Raw genomic sequence first — 16982 nt, forward strand, 5'->3', positions numbered from 1 at the left:
GGGTGCCGCATGATTTGACGCAAAAAAACCTTCTGGACCGAATCAACGCCTGCGATATGCTGCTGAAACGGAACGAACTCGACCCATTCTTGAAGCGGATGGTGACTGGCGACGAAAAATGGATCACATACGACAATATCAAGCGAAAACGGTCGTGGTCGAAGGCCGGTGAATCGTCCGAAACAGTGGCCAAGCCGGGATTGACGGCCAGGAAGGTTTTGCTGTGTGTTTGGTGGGATTGGAAGGGAATCATCCACTATGAGCTGCTCCCATATAGCCAGACGCTTAATTCTACCATCTACTGCGAACAACTGGACCGCTTGAAGCAGGCGATCGACCAGAAGCGTCCAGAATTGGCCAACAGGAAGGGTGTAGTGTTCCACCAGGACAACGCCAGACCACACACTTCGTTAATGACTCGTCAGAAGCTACGGGAGCTCGGATGGGAGGTTTTATCGCATCCACCATATAGCCCGGACATAGCGCCAAGTGATTACCTGTCCATGGCGAATGCCCTTGGTGGTGTAAAGTTGAACTCAAAAGAGGCTTGTGAAAAGTGGCTGTCCGAGTTCTTCGGAAATAAGGAGGGGGGGTTCTACGAGGGAGGTATTATGAAGTTGCCATCTAGATGGAAACAGATTATCGAACAAAACGGCGCATATTTGAACTAAATCCGATCACTGTAACACTTTTTATAAGGCATTGAATAAAGAGCAAAAAAGCGGAAGGGAGATATTTTCCAACCTATTATTAACAAGTTTATTGAAACAAAATGTAATATATATATTTTTGTGTTAATGACCCTTTTTTTTTCTTTTGTTTTTAATAATTCAATTTAATTTGTTTTTATTTTTGTAGTTGTCAGTTTAAAGTCTTATTTTGTTTAGGTCGTGTTCGATGTTGATGTGGAATCCGGATCTGTACCCTTATTGACCATATTCCTTCTTATTTTTGATTTATAAAGTTTTTGCTTTTTCTCAGTTAGCAACGTTGGGCCTGCATCATCGTGAACTATTTGTTGAGTGAATCTTGCCGTTAATTTATCCCTTCTATTTTCTGTGTATAGTTTGATTTGGGGTAACCTGGAGTTGTTCGTGTCTATCCTCGTTAAGTTTTTATATTTTAGTTATTTTTGCCTGGTCTACTTGTTTCTTAATTTTAGGGTATAGGTCTTTACGAAATGTGTTTAATTTAGTCAAATAGTTATGATAGTTATCAAATGTAATATTTTTATTAAAAAGATGGGTTCTTCCCGAGAAAAGTTCGAATGGAGATATTTTAGTAGCAGAATGGACAGCGTTATTATATGTGATTCATGTTTCTGATAAAATTTCCTCGTGATTGCATTCGAGCTTTTCTTTGGTGTTTCGATCTATAATGATTCTATAGATTTCGATCAGTGTGGAATGCAACCGTTCAACTGCTGAAACGAAGTAGTGTGTAAGTTAAATAGATCTCCTATTTGGTGGTCCAGAGATATTCCGTCTTCTGCAGAGGTACGCCTTTGACACCTTTTAGTTAGATTAGGTTGGAGGGCTTGACTTCGCCCCCTCGGTGATATTGCTAGCCTTGTGGCGTAGCAATGTGTTTGTAATTAAGAATAAAGATATTTACGGCTATGCGCCGGAGTTGAGCTGTGATTTATTAAGCAGCTTTTCAAGAACTGAAGTACAGACAAAATTCTTTCCTTAGCTTTCCCTACGCGACAATGCATCGCGCCATCAAGACATGAGCGGCAAGCCGACTCAGCATTACTTGCGGCACAGCGCAACTCGGCTATCCAACGCCGAACGTTCCCAGCGCAGACCGCTGAACTCAGCATTGTTTATGAGAAGCTACTTAGTTGCTAAGGGAGTATGAACTTGATTGTTTGTAAACTTGTAAATCTATATTATATTGTGAACAAAAACTTTTGAAAAGGTTAGATTGAAATTCGGCACCTTGGTCGCAAATGAGATTTTTAGGTATGTAAAAATTTTGAATAAATTGCCAAATAGCCCTTGTGGTATTCATACTATCCCTGGTTAGGATCTTATAAGCTGCCGCAAATTTTGAGAACTTATCTATTATTGTAACCACGTATAGGCCATTAATAGTATACAAGTCCGTGTGTACTATATTTAATGGTCCATCCGGGGTTTCTGCTTTTTGATAGGCTTGTTTAGGTGGGTTTCTGTCATATTTAAAAGTTTTGCATACATTACAGTTTTAAATTATCTGTTTTACTTCATCATTCATGTTTGGGAAATAGAACTCTCTTTTGAGTTTTTCATGTTGCGTACGAATTTTTTCTTTCTGGTTGCCGATACCTATCAGGTCTGTTAAAAATATCTTGCATTTAACAAGTTTATAAATGTTACTGTGAGCAAAATATTGTGAGTACGCCTTCTGAATTAAATTAAATATTCTCTCTGTTGTATATACTGCGCAGATTTTGTTGGGTTTTAGAAGAATTTTTAATGTTTTGGCTAAGTTCATCTCTGGGTTTATGATTGTTCGTTATACTTTTGTTTTTAAAAGGGACTATTGTAAAGGACTCGGAGTTTGGCCCTTCTCCAAGGATCAATTGAAGTCTGAAATCATTAAGTGGTTTCTCTGAGATATGAATATTGTCGTTTGTTTGTTCTGAATGAAAGGTTAATTATTAAGGTTAATAGTTAATTTCTACATTTATTCTGCTTAATGCATCTGCAACGACATTTTGTAAACCTTTTTTATAAACAATTTCAAACTCGTATTCTAGTAGTTTAAGTCTCCAAGTTTACTGCCCGGTTCTTTAAAATTCATTAACCAAATCAGGGGTCGATGATCCGTAACAATTTTGAATTTTTTACCAAATAGATATGGTCTAAAATATTTAATTGCCCAAATAATAGCGAGTATTTCTTTCTCTACTGTACTATAATTCTGCTCGGTATCGTTCAAAGTTCTGCTACAGGTTTGTCACTGTCTACTACATTGCTAGCGTCTGTAGTCAGAATAAATTGTTTAGAAAAGTCTGGATATTGTAGGATAGTATCATTACATAGAAGAGATTTGCTTATATTTTGTAATTTTAACCGTCTTCTTTCCTTTCAATTGTTCTGTTAAGGGTGTGGTTATCCATGCGAAATCACGAATAAACTTTCTGTAGTATCCTAGCAATCCTAAAAATGATTTCCTTCCTTGTTTTGGGGAGTGTAAAATTTTGCATTCCTGTTAATTTGTTTGGGTTATGCATACTGCCATCAGCTGATATAACATGATGTCCAGCTATTCGATATCTTTTCTTAAAAATTCTGATTTTTTAACTTGCAGCTTGAGGTTTGTGGACATTAGTTTGGAAAAAACCTTATGTAGGTCTTGCATATGCTCTCGCAGCGAAGATGAGAAAATTATAATATCGTCTAAATATATTAAACAACATTTGCCAATTAATTCCTTAAACACATTATCCATCACTCGCTGAAATGTTGCTGGAGCGTTCGTTAACCCGAAGGGCATTCTGTCAAATTCGTAATGGCCACCTTCCGCGGAGAAAGCTGTCTTTGCCATGTCTTCGGCAGTCATTTCGATTTGATAATAAGTGGCCTTTCCTAGTTTATCGAGAACATCGGTAATAACTGGCATTGGATATCTATCTTAAACTGTTTTTTCATTTACTTTTCTAAAATCCCCCACTTTTTTTTTAGTTTTTATCTCGCTTTTTAGGGACCAACCAAACCGGGTTGCTCCAACTTTCTTATTTGGTTTTGAACTTCTATTCTTTCGATGTGTCTATACCTGAAAGGCTTGGTGTATATGGGGATGTCATCCGTAGTTGGGCAAAAGTATTGGCAAAAGTTAATTTGGTGACTTCATCATAAAATATGTCTTTAAATTTTGAACAAAGTTTCTTTAATTCTATATACTCTTCCAAATTAAAGTGTTGTTCCAGATGTTTAGAAAAATTAGTGTTCAGTTTATCTTGCAATTTTACATAACATTGTCTTGTTCCCATTCTTCAACTACTATTGGCGTGCTCAAGTCAATATGTTTAAAGGAATCAGAATGATTCACTACTTCAATGTAGCTGATGTAATCTGTGGCCTGGTACAATTCTTCAGACGAAAAAAGATCCGGAGCAATTTTTTTTTTCTATAGGAAATGTGCCGTTTTGCAAATTCACTGTCATTGGAATGATCTTTACACTCCCGGGTTCTAAATCGTATAATTGAGGATTCGATTTGTTTTGAAAGCCAATGTGTAAGTGAGTTAATGTCGTTCTCACTTGTGATTTTACCAAATCAATTTCTGCTCCTATTTGCTAAAGTATATCCATGCCAATCACTCCGTCAAAGGTATTGTGAAATTTGAACAATAAAAGGAAAAAGTTAAAGTGTTAAGTGTTAAGTGTTCATTTCTTTAAATGCATGGTATCTGACTTCCTCGAGTTTTTGATGCGAATTTAAAGCTGTTGTCAAGGTAAGTGGTTGAGCAAGTTTTCTAGTTCTAGATGAGGTAGCAAATTCTGGATTCATAAGTGATCTGGAAGCGGATGTGTCGATAAGAAAAAATTAAGGGTCGTGCTGCGAGTGATTTATGGAAGATCTGTTCTTTTAGTTATTGTTTTTCTCTGTCCGAGGCTTCTTGACGAAAATTTTGGCCAATCTCTGATCAGAGTTAAAATTATTTCGTTTGAAACGTGAATTGCCGTCTCGATTGTTATTTCCGTAATAATTATTACGGTGAGAATGATTCTGATTATTTTTATAATTATAAGAGTAAGACTGTTGTTGGTTGTCTGATTTATTCTCTATAGGTCTCCACTGGTCATATGTGGACGCCGTGTCACTACCTGTATTTTAAAATTTCCTTTTTCGGGATAATAAATGTTTCTTTTCTTGATAGCAGACTCATATGCATCTATAAGGGAAGTAGGTTTAGCATACCTAATGAAAGAACGCAGAGGTCCTTTTATACCTAAAACAAATGTATTTAAACATATTTGGTTGAATGGCTTTTTTTACACTAGCTACTGCACTGGGTAATTCTTGGTTTTCAACCTGATTAAACAGATTGATTTAAGCTTTTTGATTTCTGTAATCGGTTTAAAAAGCTTAGTAACTGACAAATTTTGAAGAGATAAAGAATGCAGTTCGTACAGTAACGTAGACTCGTCGCGTTTGTCGGAAAATGTAGTAATCAAGGTTTGTTTGATGTCGTGCCATACAAGTGGAGTACCGGACGATAATAGCGCTTTATTTGCCTTACCCTCAATCTGGTTGCGAATAGCTCTTAGCAGTATTTTGCCATATGAAGTCATCTCCGTACCCTTTATTATTATTATATTTATTATAGCTTCTGACGAGTCATCAACGAAGTGTGTGGTCTGGCGTTGTCCTGGTGGAACACTACACCATTCCTGTTGGCCAATTCTGGACGCTTCTGGTCGATCGCCTGCTTCAAGCGGTCCAGTTGTTCGCAGTAGATGGTAGAATTAAGCGTCTGGCCATATGGGAGCAGCTCATAGTGGATGATTCCCTTCCAATCCCACCAAACACAGCAAAGCCTTCCTGGCCGTCAATCCCGGCTTGGCCACTGTTTGGGACGATTCACCGGCCTTCGACCACGACCGTTTTCGCTTGATATTGTCGTATGTAATCCATTTTTCGTCGCCAGTCACCATCCGCTTCAAGAATGGGTCGAGTCCGTTCCGTTTCAGCAGCATATCGCAGGCGTTGATTCGGTCCAGAAGGTTTTTTTGCGTCAAATCATGCGGCACCCAAACATCAAGCTTTTTTTTTTGTATCCAGCCTTCTGCAGATGGTTTAAAATGGTTTGGTGACTAACTCCCATCTCCTGGGCGATGTCACGAGATGCCACATGCCGGTCTAACTCGATGTATTCCATGATTTGATCGGTATTTGTCGTCACAGATCTTCCGCCGGCTTGCTTATCCATGGTGTCGTTTTCACCGGCTCTGAATCGTCGAAACAATTCCTCCGCGGTTCGAAGTGATAGAGTACCATCCCCCAAAACACTATTAATTATTTGACAACCTTATATTATTATATTATATTATATATATTATTATATTATATTATTATTTAGTAGATTTATTTATAGGATACGTTTTTAATTGCTTAAATATATAATTTTGTTTTTGATAAAAGTTTATAAAAGACTAAATTAAAATATTTGCAAGATAAATTTTAATTCTTTGAATGTCTGTCAAAGAAATAAAAAAAATAATTGGAAAATAGTTGAATTGTTGTTTTTTTTTTTTGTTTTGTTTTTTTTTTGTATTTGAATGTTGCCTTATTGCAACCGCCTTATTGCGTTTTTTTTTTTTTTTTTTAATGTTGTCTTATTAAAACCGCCTTTTTGCGTCTCCAGATAGGTTGTACATTGAATACGTCCTCAAAGCGGCGTGGAAGCTTTGCATACACAACACCTGCAGTCCAAGCGATCAGCAGCGCAGTCCAACATACCCGATCTTACTCTTTCTTCTATATACGTGCATATGTATGTACTAAGTTGTAAGTGTACTGGTATTGTCTGATGGCTGCAGACAGTTTCGATTCTAACCTTCTTGCTCGAACTAGTACTACGTCGTTCTAAAGAACGTGTTTCAAAACAAGTGAAATGGTTGCATCCAGCCGACCACACAAGTTCGAACGCACACTGACACAATTTCACCGTAACTATTATAACTTCAAGCCACATGACGCCCCTTATATACACATTATTTGTTCTATTATTTCCCTCTTTTTTTTTAATGAATTTTGCACAATTTATATTTTAATTTTTTTGTTCGCTTACTTTTTGATTATTATAATCGTGGTTCCCTCCTTCCAATGGATGTGGAGTACGAGCCGATTGCCCCAGTTACCGGATTGCCTTAGGTCGAGACGGCGGGAGGTTACGATGTGTGTATATACACATGAATATACATTATATACATATGAATATTTCTTATATACATTATATACATATGAATATTTCTTATATTTAAATGTATAGATGATTTTCTATGCGGATAGTTAAAACTATCGACTGTTTAAGTAGGTGGTACAACTCAGAATGATGAAGCTTTATTCAAAATAGTTGTGTATGCTTCTAAGGTTACACGCTAGTGCTTTTTATCAAGTTAGTTGATGCCCACAGAGTAGAGACGAAAGCTTTATTAGATATTTATGTCGCTATTGTTATTCATCGGTGCTTATGATCCCGTTCGTTGATATGCACAGAGTAAAGATGAGTTCGAGATAAAAGACAAGGTTGTCGCCGTTATGGTAACTCCTGCGGCGTCTTTGAAACCTTGGATGTTGTCGTTGTTCATGCGGTGTAGCAAGGGTATGATCAGCACCGGGTCATGGCTGACTATGTTCAATAGTGGTGATCTTACCATGCCAGACTGCTTGCCCAACGTTTTCCGCAAATTTACGAATTTCCGTTACGTTGATGGTGGCTGATCGTTCGAAAGTTACCAGGTGCGTTCCTTCAACGAGCACCTCTTGGCTGCCGTCCGTGTTGCCTCGTTGATAATAACGATGCCGTCGTCTACAGGCGTTACTGCCCTCAAGTGTCTGAGTTGAGTATAACATAGGGCCGTGCCATGTTATGTTTTGCCAATGTTACAGTGAGAATTAAATATTGTATTTCTGTTGTCAGCATTCTATTTCTTGCTAGAAGTGCCTCGTACAGATGTGGGGTGTCAACCACTAGCTGAGCTTCTATCATCCTGATCTTCAAAACATCTGAGAAATCAGGCGTTCTTGATGGTTGCTCCAAGAAGTCTAAACCTCTCGTAATTCTATGGTGTATTTTAAGGACGGTCAACAAGGTTCTCAGATGATTTGTATCAACATCTAGTAATTTGCGCCAGTGCAATTGGGAAAAAGACTTTGACAATTTGTTTGTCTCATCCACCATACTAGTCAGTTTAGAAAGGTTTCTCGAGTGCCTCAAGCAGTCACGTTGTTCAAACACATGCACATCTCCTTCTAGGACTGGGATGTAGTTAGCGTGAGAAAAGTCGGTAAGCGTTGTGAGGGCGAACCTGCAAGCCAAACGTAAAGTGAGACCACGGTGTTTTAAATTAAATCAGGCTTACTGTTTAAAAATTTGGCTAACTATTTACTAATGTGGCTTACTTACTTACTTGTGGTTTATTTAATAAGTGGGGTGACCTTTTTGAGGTTGTCCTTATGGACCACCCTCCCCTTAATGAGAACAGACGTTCCCAGGTCTGCCTGCACATTTTGTTCTGCGCATAATGGGGTCAGCTTGTTTCCTAACCTTTTATCGTTTTTGACGAATGCCTCATCTCCTACCTCAAAAACACGGTTTCGTCTAGCTGGGTTGCATGTTGTTGTTTTGCCCTTATCAACCTGTCTTGCTTGACATTTTCCTGAGCCGCTCTGTGTGCACGATTGTGTTCTGCAGTGATAATTTCAAACTGTTCATTTCTATTGGTTACATCCATTACAACATTCTTACAATAGTGAAACTGGGTAGCCTGGAAATGAGCAATTAAGCTTGCAAGAGTGGGTAAGGTCAGTCAAAGCTCGCTGTGAATAGTCGCAGCGTCCGACTCAGGCTCATTTTGTAAGGCGTTTATATTCTGTCGGCCACATAATTCTCTTTAGCCGGTTTGTAATGGATTTTTGCGATATGATCGTCAATATACGCTTTCCATCTTTTTATCTTTGGTTTTGGATATCAATCGGACACCGCGAATGTCAAAGAGAGCGCGTCGGCCACATAATTCTCTTTAGCCGGTTTGTAATGGATTTTTGCGATATGATCGTCAATATACGCTTTTTATCTTCGGTTTTGGATACCAATCGGACACCGCGAATGTAAAAGGTTGGTGGTCTGTATTGATATCGCGAGTGCCGTACAGATAGTGCTATAACTTGCCTAAAGCGCACACTAGGCCAATAACCCTCTTTCATTCGTAGTATAGTGTGACTCGCTTTCTTTAAGGATCCTAGAGATCACTATAATAGGTATTTTCTCTTGAGATAAAAACGCGCCGATACCGTTTGCGGAAGAATCCGTTCAAATGGCTTCCTGAAATCAGCCTCTCAAATGCATCTCTCTGCAAGTCCCAGAAGTCATTAGGAGTTTTCCTAGACATGTGATTGCTGCTATCAGCCATAATCTCCTTCTAGCAAGCTTGCCAAAGGCCTCGCGCTTGCTGCAAAGTCCTTAACAAACATCGATAGGAATTGGCTAGACCTAAAAATGACCTAAGCTCATACAGGTTTGTCGGTTATGGGTATTCCTTAATGGATCCGGTTTTGCACCACCATTGGCTACGATAAATGCCAGATATTCAACACTTTTCTTGGAAAAATGTGTTTTTTCGCTGAACACCTTCATGTTAGCCTCACATCGACTATTTAAAACACAAAAATCTTCACAAATTCAGATACACCCATGGGATGCGGTATAGTTTGGAGTATACCGGCTTAACATCGCTTGTGCGAATTGTGGCGACAACAATTAAATGGAAGTGCCTCGTTCGAGGCTGAAAATGCCTTAGATAAGTTTGTGATCATGTTTTGAAATTCAACTTTCACAGATTCCGGTACGGCAATGTCATTCACGCTAGTGAAATTTACATTGTCGCAACTATTATGCAGCAGCTTAATAATAGCTTTTTTTCAGAAATAGAACCATTACGTATTGTATCTTTCTCTGCGTCCAGTTTCGCTCCCACTTGAGCAAGAAAGTCGAAACCTATAATGCTATCGAAGGGTCTCAGTGCGTCTAAAGGAAAGAACGCAGCTGTTTTCCCAATATGTTCATTAAACATGTCTGGCGAACCCTGTTAGAAACGTGAATGGAACTAACTGTGAAAGGGGAATCCACCGGCAACACATTTTTAAACTTCAAATAAATTTCAAGGCCTCGAATACTCTCGCTCCTGGCATTTACAGGTTGACCGCTTCGTTGTTTGTGTTATGGGCCGAATTATTATGTTGGGGCTTATTTTGTTTTTTATAGAAATGAGGGCTTTTTCCCTGGCTATCTTCGGCCCTGCTATTTTTTCCCTTTGGCTCTTGTGAGCGGCTTTGATTTTCTTCTTCTGAGTGCCCTATCCTCCAAAAACTTACGTGACAGCAAAGGCAGTGCGTTCTATAGTTGCTTCGGATTCCCTAGCTAAAGCTAAAGCTGAGGTCAAATTCTTGGGCTGAGCTGGCAAGACTATGGCTCTCAAGGGTTTCCTGAGACCCACAATGAACGCAAGGAGGTCATCTTCTCTAACCTCAGTAATAAATAGAATAGCACTGTCCGGATCGTGTGTCATAACGATTTTATTTGTTATTAGGTTAAACGTTGTTCTAGTTCGTCGTAGTACTAAATCAGGCTAAGTCCTCCTTGCCTGTTTGTTTCAAGTCCCTGTCGAAGGACACGCAGCGACGTCTTGTCCGAGTCCAATCGAGCAATTATGGTATCGAAATTCAAGACTGTGTTATGGGCAACGTTTCTGATAATAGAAACGGCTCGCTGCCTTGATATGGTTTAAAGATTTCATATGCGTCATCGGCTGAATGTCGCCACGACACATAGTCATCTTGGTCTCCCATAAAATCTGGAATGGACTTTACAATGTCAAGCTCCATTTCGAATTCTCGGGTCTACAGTAATTTTTTTCTAAGCTTCCACCTGTGGTGCATTCACACACAAGCTTTGCATCTGTCGTTTGGAATGTCTTTGTCACCCAAGCTTCTTACTGGGCTAAGGCCGGGCTAACGACTTCAGATATTATTGTCTGTAGGTGGGCAGCGTCTATGTCTGTAGTGTTCTTTGTCGTAGGGCGAAAGCCTTGTATTTCTAAATCCCACCCGTCTTCAATATCGTATTCGACTTTAATATCTTTATATTCACTTGGCCAACTCATTGACTAATGGTTGGCACTACACAAATGTATTTTTGTCGAGCACAATAGATCGGCTTTCGCGAGACAACGGAGTTACGTTGCGCGAGAAATGGAATGAAAGTTTACAATATTTAACTTAAAAAAGGTGTTCACAAAAAATAAATTTGGTTGAGTTTAATTAATCAAGTTTTTGAGCCGCAAGAAACATGAGGTACATTGTTTTTGCGAGAGTATGCAATGGAAAATTATCACAAAAGGTGTGCAATATTTTTCGCACTGTTCACTTTATTTATTCGATTTCTCAGCAAGCTGAGTTTATTAACTTGGGTTGGAGTTGAGTTTACTTATCAAAGTTACATGTTTTGTAACTTAACTAGTCTGTTAGGTTAAGATTTTTTGGTTCTTGATCACGTTTGGCGCCAATTAACAGTGTCTTAACAGGTTGCGCTGTTACCTCACTGCCCTTATTCCCGCGCCGGACTAGTTAACTCCTGTTGTCAGGTTGTTGGCGGCGGTGATCCGCACTGGATGTAACGGGTTGGGTCGATGTGCGATCTTAAATTGGAAGAGTGACTGTCCTTCGTAACCTGCTGGCCTAGAGACTCAGTCAAGTTGCGAATTGTAATAAATAATAACGGCTATAGCCGGAGTTGTATTTGATCAGAGCTAGTGCTCTTTATTCTTTGTATCTTCAAAACGAGCTTTGGATCGAAAACAACTTTTCAGTTGTTAACTAGCATTCCAGTTTTGGGCGCTCTGAAAATTGAAAATTGAAAATAATTAGAAATAACTGTGAAACAAATTTTCGCAGCGTATGTCTCGCACAACGTACTTTCTATTGTGTATGTCTATGTCTAATCTCAACGTACTAGTTCTTATAGTTGGACATGACAAGATTTGGACTAGCTACCCTCATCAGGGATATATTTACTTTATAGGGTAGGAACGTTTCATCCTACCTGTTACATACTTTTTAAAGAATGCTTTCTGTCTATCTCATAAACGTTTATAAATAGTCTAGCAAATATAAGTTCTTATGTACAATACTCGTGAACTACTGATGATCTTTTGTAAAAACAATAATTAATTGGGTGTATTCATATATGCCAATCGGTTTTGTTTTGTTATACTCAGTAAATGTTCTCTGACAACGTAAAATAGTTTCTAAAGACTGATGGGGTGTTTAATAGGTGATGATGTCTTACTTATTTTCATATACTTATACAAGTCGTTTATAATATGATTTTGTACTCTTCAATCCGTGAGTATACAATTATTGAAAATAATGTTAGCAATACATTTTTAAAATATATTTATCGATATATTTACTTGTAATCACAAATTATGGAGACTGCATACTTATACCATCTTCCGATCATGGAAATAAACCAATGGTAACTATCAGAAGTATATAAATGCTGTTGTTGGTGTCACGGTGTTGGCATTTTAGATGTGCCATACTTATTATTGTTACGTGTCATACTTAGGTATTGTCTTTGTCATTTGTTGAAAATAATAAGTATTTTGTATATTCATGAGGGTTTCTGAAGGATCTTCATTAAATTTAAGCAGTGTAGCTGTCATTTGAAGCTAATCATTTTAACCTATCTTTGTTACCGTGTTTACTAACGTTATTTTTATTTATTTTTTTCCCCTTTCCTTTAAAAGTCTTGATTGTGACAAATTCGAAGACTGTTCATAATTGTTACTCTTCTCTAAAATGAGTACTACATATTTCTGGCATATAATCTGAAAGATATTAGGAATTTCATCATTGTATATTATATTTTTCTGTTTGGTTTATTATTATTATTAATTGATTTAAGCTCTTCGATAGTTATTAACACCTGCTAAATCGTTATCCTATCAGTTTATTGGCTTGGCTTTAAATTTCAGTCATTCTATAAGCGCCATCTCAATATTTGTTTATAAAATGGATTTGCTGATATGGTTTCTGCGTGAGAAAAAATATCGATGTATTCGGTGCATATTTTGTTAAATCGTTTTTAAGGTACGGATAGAATGTACGTTTTAGTACTCCCTGTGCTCTGGCTTGTAAACCACATAATCGTCTATTGATTCACTTTCCAAGTTTGCACCGCTTACAATAGACGGTTTATTAGTTGTGCTTACAGTTCGATTCAACACGTTAATCATCTACAAGAGCACTTGCTACTAGTATTCCAGGTTGTAATTCCTGATGTTTGGCACTAGACATAATTGGAATCTTTCGATCTGTGGTCTAGCTGGCAAAACTATTTCGCAATCTAGTGAGTGCATTATACCATATGAAAGTAAAATTCGTGGAATTCTAAAATACAATTGTATTTTCTAACGAAATCGAAACCAATTATACCATATCCTAGTATAGGAAAACTGTCAGGTCATTAAATTCATATGGTTTTCCTGCGTCTGCACACAATACTTCAATACTAAGCTTTAGGCTTATAAGCTTTCTTATTATTTATTTTTGCGAAATAAAAAAGAGGTTTTGTAGCGATTTCGAACAATTATGTTTTATTTATTTTAACGAAGATTGGCATCGATACGCGCATGCATAGGTAAAGACAAAGGTGCAGGCGCGAGAGTAAAAGAGAGAGCGCACGGGAGAGGAGAGCTTAGATGCTCAACTGATCTACACAACTGATCTATACAGATAACGAAAGCTGAGTTGCCGTAGGGACTAATTGTGCCTGCAATGGAAGACATAAATGTAGCAACCGGTGGCGACTGCGGGACCCGAGACACTGCAGCTCAAAAACTCTCGTTAAAGGCCACTTCATGGGCGGCAATGTTTCATCCTTAACGAGGACCATGTCATCGACAACTAACCGAGGCTTTGGATTGCGTCATTTCGCAGTAAGGTTAAATAATCTTCCATCGGGACCGTCTACTGCAGGTAGGCGATGCGCTGCCAGCTTTCTAAACGATTGAAATTTAATTTTGTCACAACTGACTCGATAAACGAATGAAGCAAATGAAAACACATATTAAGAATGGGGCATTTTACTCCTGTGCCCTATTGCGCTACTCAGTCTTGTAAGAAAATGGTCCACAGAAGTTTGTGCCAATGAGACCCCTCGAGATGCTCCTTTGGTAGATCCGCCATTATGTGCTCAATTAAGCGAGGTTTCGTATGATAACACTTGACGCACTTGTTTACTGCCCCGTTAACGGATTTCCTCTAAAACAGTTGGAATGTAGGAGGTCTGTTCCTGAATTACAGCTACTTGGTTTGCAACAAACACGTTGAATCTTGATCCCGGATCCAAGAAAGCACCACAATTTACCATCTGTCTCAAAAATAGTATTGCCTATTCCGGCAACACAAGCGGCTGAAGCTACTCTGCGAGTCGGGAATAGAAAAGAAACAGCAAGGAACAAAGGTTCCTGAACGGCTTTTTACTAACCCAGCTTCAGTGGTTAGGAGCCTGTGCATTAAGAGCAGCAGACGTACCCGGTAATGCAGAGGGTTTCACTGCAATATTAAATGAATCTGAGGCCAGCTTTTCATTAAGCTTTTCATCAAAAGACTAAGACGAGGCTTTAGTCGAGTTCCCCGACTATCAGAAGCCTCATCTAGTTGAAGTGCAAACGAGAAATTTCATCATTATCTGGAATATGGGTAGAAATTGCGAAAAACAAATAAAACAATTTTAAATTTTTTAGTAGGCGTGACGAAAAGGTCTATGGCAAATGAATAGAAATTTACAAGACTAACAAAAAACTGAAGATATATTAAAAGATTTTTTTGTAAGGTGTGGGCGTGGCAGTTTTAGACGGTTTGTGGGCGTGGCAGTTTTAGACGGCTTGTGGACGTGGCAGTTTTAGACGGCTTGTGGGCGTGGCAGTTTTAGACGGTTTGTGGGCGTTAGAGTGGGCACGGCAAAGGATTTTTGGCAAATCGATAGAAATTTACAAGACATATTACTGGCAGTGTTCGACAGTTTATCTCTCTGGAATCGGCATGCATAATCTCTTTTTAGCTTTTATAGATCCTGAGATCTCGACATTCATACTGACGGACAAACAGACGCACGGACATGGCCAGATCGACTCGGCTATTAATCCTGATCAAGAATATATATAAATTATATTGTTGGAAACGCTTCGTCCTACCTGAAACATACTTTTCAACGAACCTAGTATACCCTTTTACTGTACGAGTAACGGGTATAATAAAAGGAAACAGGCTGGACATTGGGAGCTACTGTAAATTATTTCCAAAACATTTTAATTTAAATCTACAATATCAAAAACATAACATAAAATAGTGGTGTGCGGTAGCATCATCACCAGACAGTAGGATGAGTGAAGCGAAGCCAATTAACATATAATTAATTTAAATTCTCTTCTCACTTGATCAAACAGATTGGGATATGTGCCTAAAATGCTTCTTATTTGGTTTAACATGACCCATCTTTGACTCTTTGACACATGACTATTATCCATTTGAGGTAAAAAAGGCCAAATATTAAAGCATAAGATGCAGCCTGGTAACCTAGTCATCAGGCTAGAGTTTTGACAAATCCAAACCTACGACTATCAGCGTGCATGAATTTGAGAAAGTCACGTATGCTATATGATGAAGATTCCAGTCCTTAAAAGCTGGAAAAAAGCCTAGTTTTATCCACTCTACCATATTTAAGAGTGAGCGAAATAGTTGACGACCATTTTTCAAGACCCCCGGCATCGTTAACTTATATTCCTATATCATCATGGATTGATAGGCAATAGGAAAAAAACTAAAAAAAATGTCATTCGACATGTCGAAAAAATGTCTCAGCAAGATGCAACAGGCGACGTCGTGTCGCGAGGATATACCCTGAAAGAATTGCTAGAGCATTCCGTTTTTACTAAAGGGCCTCTATTCCTTCTGCAAAGCTTGTCGAATTGGCCGTCCCTGTTGGATATAGTAAAGGATCTCCCAGAGCGCCGTCCTGCGGCTCTAATTGGTAACGCGCGTGAGGAGCATCCAGCAGGTTAACTTGGCGAAAGAGAATGGATTTCTTATCCAGGGCAAGCCGTTTCCACAGAAAAGCAAGCTGGTTTCGCTTACGCCTATACTGGGTTTCGGGGGGTTACTTCGAGTCGGTGTAAAGCTTCAGAACGCAAACTTCGACTACGATTCGAGGAATTCGATACCTTTACCAGAGGATCATCCAGTCACCAAGGTACTCATTGTTTATTATCATGAGAAATATTTGCATGCACGATCTTACGATGCTTGCCACATTGCGGCTAAGGTGCTGGCCGATTTGAGACCGCAAGTTCGTTGCTAGTGTCATCAATAAATGCATCCGATGTTTTTAAATGAAGCCTGTGACTTGGGAGCACGTAATCGGAATGCCTAATCCAGCATTTCATACTACAGGAGTGGACAATTGTGAGCCATTCTATCATAAAGCCAGAGCCCAGAAACAAGTTCTATATCGCCGTTTTCGTTTGCTATTCAACGAAGGCAGCTCATTTGGAAGTTGTCCAGGATCTTACGACGGATTCTTTCAACGCAGCGGTGAGAAGATTCATCAGCCTTCGAGGCACTTTGATGGATTATGGGAGGCTGCTGTTAAGTCGGCTAAATTTCACTTCTACAGAGTCGTGATTTCATCTTAGACGTCGAAGAATTAAGAACTCCTGCGTATGAGATTTCTGTCTTCCTTAACTCCCGTGCACTCTGTCCAATTTCAGAAAATGCTGAAAGTCTTGAGGTGCTGAAGCCGGCGCATTTCCTAAAGGGTTCCAGCTACACAAAATCACTCATCTTCGAGAAGGCCGCCTCAGCAGAAGGCAGCGGGTGACCCAGATGCAACAATACTTCTCGAAAAGATGGACCTCCTTACTGCAAGAAAGGAGCGCGTGGCGCGTTGATACGTCGAACATCAAGGTGGGAAACATAGTTTTTCTAAAGGACAACATTACACAGTTGAGACGGCAACTTGGGCACGTGCAGGAAGTCATACCCGGCGGGGACGGCGTTTTCAGAGTAGCTATGGTCCGTTCAGCTACGGGTCTAATCAAAAGAGCCGTCACCAAACTAGCCGTTCTGCCAATCGATTCCGATATAGATATTCCGGAGCAGATCGCCACCACCTAGTCATGCGCGCATAGGAGTACCACTGTACTT

The 16982-nt window shown here is 39.1% G+C and overlaps 1 protein-coding gene across 4 annotated transcripts in view; it reads left to right on the plus strand.

Moving 5' to 3' along the window:
- The window catches only part of LOC26526941 (sialin), a 92940-nt gene that overhangs the window by 57522 nt on the left and 18436 nt on the right, over window positions 1-16982 (plus strand). Inside the window, exon 3 of one of the 4 annotated variants that reach the window (XM_026982834.1) lies at window positions 16547-16742. The exons of the other annotated variants lie outside the window; for them this stretch is intronic. Coding sequence (XP_026838635.1) covers window positions 16547-16656 — 110 coding nt within the window. The 3' untranslated portion in view covers window positions 16657-16742. Of the gene's footprint in view, window positions 1-16546; window positions 16743-16982 lie in introns of those variants that run through there. 4 annotated transcript variants of the gene reach the window in all.

This window comes from Drosophila erecta, unplaced genomic scaffold (assembly GCF_003286155.1).
Source record: "Drosophila erecta strain 14021-0224.00,06,07 unplaced genomic scaffold, DereRS2 tig00000219-arrow-pilon, whole genome shotgun sequence".
Taxonomy (NCBI): domain Eukaryota; kingdom Metazoa; phylum Arthropoda; class Insecta; order Diptera; family Drosophilidae; genus Drosophila; species Drosophila erecta.